The 5,204-nt window shown below is 32.7% G+C and overlaps 1 protein-coding gene across 1 annotated transcript; it reads left to right on the top strand.

Annotated features, from left to right (window-relative positions):
• Positions 1-677: 677 nt before the first annotated feature.
• On the top strand, positions 678-1,721 carry LOC145018727 (senescence-associated family protein (DUF581)). The gene is made up of 2 exons (XM_078976584.1): positions 678-1,137; positions 1,419-1,721. Exons 1-2 carry the CDS (start codon positions 812-814, stop codon positions 1,558-1,560), a joined length of 468 nt encoding a protein of 155 aa, XP_078832710.1. The 5' UTR covers positions 678-811; the 3' UTR covers positions 1,561-1,721.
• Positions 1,722-5,204: the final 3,483 nt, after the last annotated feature.

The following is a 5,204-nucleotide window of genomic DNA, read 5'->3' as shown; positions in this document are numbered from 1 at the left end:
AGGAGATGGTGTGAGATTTGTTGTAAATGAGTAAAAAGAAAATGAATCAGGAGGGTAACCAACTGTTGCATTTGTTCTCATTTGGTCCCTTTCCTTTTTTTCTGTACTCAATATACCATCGAACTTGTTGTTTGTGTTCACCATAACCCTTTGACCGGCTATCACAGGTCAAAATCCGGTCAAAAGGGCTATGGTAAACACTAACAACAAGTTCGATGGTATACTGAATACAAAAAAAAAAAAAAAAAAAAAAAATGAGTACAAACGCAAAAGTTAATTACCCTCAAGAGTCATTTTCCCATTAAAATTAGTGGTGTCCAATTTCCAAACCAAGACTAAACCTGCAAAAAGATTACTACAGGGACCAAAATTGTAATTTATTCTTGTTTTTATTATTAATAGAATAAGAATCAAATATCACTTCTACGAGTCTATCTTACTTGTCTATTTTGTTTCATATATACATCTCTATTGCATATGTGCGTATATATAAATGCAAAAATAAGCATCTATACATACATAGTAAGTATATTTATAGGTATGTATATATACAAATCTATAATTATATAGTTGAAAATTGAAATGCCATCTTATTATTAAAAATATAAAATAAAAAGTGGTAGATGATGTAGATTGTAGACTTGTGCCATATAATGTAAAGGATCCTAAAAATAAAAGCAACGGCCGAGATTCTCTCCATGCTTTCTGGCTCCCTCTATTATCTTCCCCAACTCTCACTCCTCCCACCACCACCACCATCACCACCCTTCTCTCTCTCTAAAGCCCATCCTCTTTCTCTCTAGCTACAACCATGTTGTTGGGTAAGAGACAAAGGCCTCCGATGAAGAGAACCACCAGCATGACGGAATTCTCCTTAGATCTCAACCACACCACCACCATCGACGGTGGCCGTGGGAGTTCTCAGTCACCACATGATCACCACAACAACCCCTTCAACACCATCAATCCACCGAGAACAACCGATGGTACGGTCGATCCACGTTTCTTCTCACCCACCGTTACTTCCAAGATTCACCGGCGTAATTCCGCCGACTACACCCAAACATCTCATTTCTTGAGAGCTTGTCACCTCTGCAATCGCCAGCTCATCGCCGGCCGTGATATCTTCATGTACAGGTAGGTATACATATTAATCCAAAGTTTTTTTACTACATAAACACCTCCATATTATTACTGTTTTCATAATCAGTAATCATGAAATCAAGACACTCTCATACTTATTGAATCTTTTTATGATTCTCAAACACATCAAAGAAGTTATTTAATTAATTCACTTCTGAAACCCTACACACATATCAAGACAGTAGCGGATTCATAAATCTGAAATAAGCTTATAAAAAGCCTTTTCTTGATTACAAACTAAATAATAAACTTACATAAAAACATCATCTTTGCAGAGGTGACAGTGCATTTTGCAGTTTAGAGTGTAGACAACAACAAATGAATTTAGACGAGAAGAAAGACAAGTGCTCGATGTCAACGAAGACTTCGGTTGCTACCACTTCATCTGGTGCTTCCGAGACTGTCGCTGCTATGTAAACTTATAGTTTTATTTTCATATGGTTGTGATCATCGTTTGCAATATGAATATTTGATGATGAAAATCAGCAATCTCTCTATAAATTTTGTAAAGCAAGCATGCAAATAGTGTCTCATCTTATTACATATTTTGGATTAAGCTAAAATGCATTTATGTTTAATAGTTGTAAAGAACTTGTCAACATTTATTATGAACAAACTAATGGGAAAAATATGTAATAGGTTTTTATGGGTTTAATACAATGAATCATAATCGATTATCATCTAATTTCTAATTTTGTTATTGAGGTTTAAAAAGCAAAATGATTAAATTTCTTTAAAAAGTAATTTATGTAAAATGATATACCAATATTTACATCTTACTTTCATTTTAATCCATTTTTATATGATTAAGTACTGATATATATTGGTTTTGGTTTAACGGAATATGACCTGGATTGGTTGTAATTAGTTGCATTTAATTATATCTTAACTTGAGTTATACTTCGTTAATAAAAACTGAAGTATTAATCTGATGATTTGTAAACTTCAATTATAGACAAATTAAACATATATATTTTCGGTGGATTTTTCTTCTAGGTGATGTAGTATCTACTTTAGTCCCAATGGACATTTTACCTTTGATGTTCCACGGTTTATATATTTTCCTGTGATCGTCCTATAATATTAAACGCAATGTGGGACAGTCGAATATAGCGTTTTTATTTTCTTATTATATACTTTCAAAATCAACGTTATATAGTTAATTAAGTGATATCGTAATAAAAAATAATTTTTTTAAAAGCAAAAGATTTCATAACCAAAAGGTTAACAAGAAACTAGAATGAAAGGTTACATGAAAAATTAGAAACAACAATCAATTAGAGGATAATAACACCAACTCTGCATGTCCGAAAGATCAAATAGACTTCGGTGTTGGTAGCCTGTGATATTCAAATATGCAGTTATCGGGTAGATGCTGGCAGCGTATATACTCTATTTCTAAATTTACATCCTATCTTAATTTTTTTTTTAAATTTATTTTACTAAATATATATCCCAAATTACTTATTGTTTCCATTTTTTTGTCAAATGAAAAAGGTATACAATAAGTAAAAGATGTATAAATAATAACAACCAAACAAATGGTGAATAACATGTCTCTTTGGTCTCTTAGTTAAAGCTATTATCAATTTTTATTTAAGAATTGTGTTTTTTTATTTTAGTATAAAATCGTAGTATATGTTCTTAAATATAACTTAAAAATGTATTTTCTTTTTTAAATAAGTTCAATTAAAAATTTTTATTTTTACATGTTCAAATAAAATAAAAGAAAGGGAATCTATATGTGTCATATTTCCAACAAGTCGGGTCCATCTTGGGTGGGTCCCAGCATGATGAATGCTTAACCCCACAAACTTACATTATTGGTCCCCCAACTTTCTGCTTTTACGTTTTGGGAGACAAACAGTGGGAGAGGAGTAGGGACTTCATATCTCATAATATTCATTTATCATGGCCACAAAATGCGTTACTTTTTTCTTTTTTATTCTCAAGCATTATATCTGATTTTATAAGTAATATAAAAGTTCTGAACTTTAATTATTTAAATAAAAACAAAATAAAATGTATGAAACAATCATTTTCTAATTAAATTACTATTGTATTTTATTTTAGAACAATAAATCTAATCTACTCTTAATTTCATATATTTCTTCAATGAGATTTGAATCTTCAATTTTTGGTACTACTGAACTAGAAGTCATTTGGTAATTATTTTTGTATTAACTATTGTTACAATACATTTATGGGATTTATTACGTTCCCAAAAAAAAAGTTAAATAAAACATATCTTATTTTTTTTAGAAACGAATATATATATATATATATATATATATATATATATATATATATATATATATATATATATATATATATATATAAGGTCACACGATTAGCAAGTAACTAAATCGATGGCAAAATACAGCATACAATAAGAGTGTAGCACAACATAAAATAGAAATAAAGATTAACAAAAGGGTGAGATACTCCAATCAATCCACCTGCAATTCACCATCGAAGTTCTACACTTGAACCAAGCAAAAGTTATGGACACCACCTCATCGATAATCCTAGCAGGATTCGATGTCAACCCGTTAAACAGCTTGTTGTTCCTAGCCATCCAGATAGACCACAATAGCCCATAAAACACCACAATGATCTTCTTCCTCTTCCTTGGGCAATTCCCCCACGTAGCTGCAAGGTTACTAAATTAGACCACGTTGACAAATGGAGTGACTGGTATGCCGCACCATTTGAGAACCCAAGCTCTAGCCTTCGTTGCCACACTGCATCTAATTAATAGATAATCACTTGTTTCTTGTTCATTTATTACACAGGGAACATAGAGTCGATTATAAACTAACACCTCTCTTGGCTAAGTTTGATGCCACATGAAGCCTATCCAAAACTGCTCTCCAAATGAAGCATCAGATTTTCAATGGAACAACATTTGACTAATTTATCACTTTTCCATCGAGAGGGGTATGACTGGAATCAATCCTTTGGCGTAGGATATTGACTGTGTAGTTGCCATCAAGGCTAAGATTAAATCGAAATCCATTAAGAACCGGTTGTGTGTTAGTCACCTAAATCACAGAGCATAGACTATAAAAATCCTCCAATGCTACCTCCAGTTCATATAACCTTGGGAATCGTTCTTGTAAGGTTAAGGAACCACATCATCGATCTTTCCAGAATAGGATACTTATGTTTGAACTTGGGGTTAAAGTGAAGAGATCCTGGCAATTGACATCTGATTCCGTAAAAGATTTGATTGCTTTAGCAATATTGCACCAAACTCCCGTAATTGAGGCTTTTGCAATGATGGTAGCTGGTTTCCTTTTGAGATTGTGAATAGTGCTTATACATTCTCTCCATAGACCACCAAATTTTTCCTTGAGTCTCCACCACCATTTTGTAAGCAATGCTAGGTTTTGGGATTTTAAAGTACCCACGCCTAGCCCTCCATCTTTTTTAGATGCTACCACTTTTGACCATGATATCCAATGTATCTTGGAGTTAGAGTCCTTTCCACACCACAAAAACCTCCTCCTTAATTTTTCAAGTTCATCAATGATCCCATTATGGGCTTTGAACAATGAAAAATAGTAAGTAGGTAAGCTATTAAGCACAAATTTTATGAGAGTGAGTCTGCCCCCAAAAGATAGCATTTTCGCTTTCCAAACGGATAAACGAGAGTGAAACTTATCAATTGTAGGCTTCTAATTTTTCTTTAATGACATATTTGCCCCTGCCGGAACTCCAAGATACATGAATGGTATTGTAACTTTGAGACATCCAAGTATATGCGCTTGATGTTGTATATCTAAATCAATGGTTCCAATACCGAATAGACGTGATTTTTGAAAATTAACTTTCAATCCATAATAGATATGGAAACATTTTAAAATTATTGCCAACTTTTTTTATAATACTTGTGTTCCATTTGCCCAAAAAAATCGCATCGTCAGTGTAAAAACAGGTGGGATAAGGTAGGGCCACTGTGTGGTAAGGAGATACCATCAATGAGGGATTTATTTAGAGCATTTTTAATGGCTATATTCAAACCTTCCATGGCTATAATAAATAGAAAGGGAGAGAGC

This window comes from Lactuca saligna, chromosome 9 (assembly GCF_052625555.1).
Source record: "Lactuca saligna cultivar CGN05327 chromosome 9, ASM5262555v1, whole genome shotgun sequence".
NCBI lineage: Eukaryota > Viridiplantae > Streptophyta > Magnoliopsida > Asterales > Asteraceae > Lactuca > Lactuca saligna.
Note: the sequence above shows the minus strand (reverse complement) of the source record. Positions and strands in the feature narration are given on the sequence as shown.

Bases quoted from the DNA above. Each gene is read 5' to 3' on its own strand.
- LOC145018727 (XM_078976584.1), top strand. From the start codon at position 812: ATGTTGTTGGGTAAGAGACAAAGGCCTCCGATGAAGAGAACCACCAGC. The intron at 1,138-1,418 runs GTAGGTATACAT...TCATCTTTGCAG, and splicing joins CGTGATATCTTCATGTACAG to AGGTGACAGTGCATTTTGCA.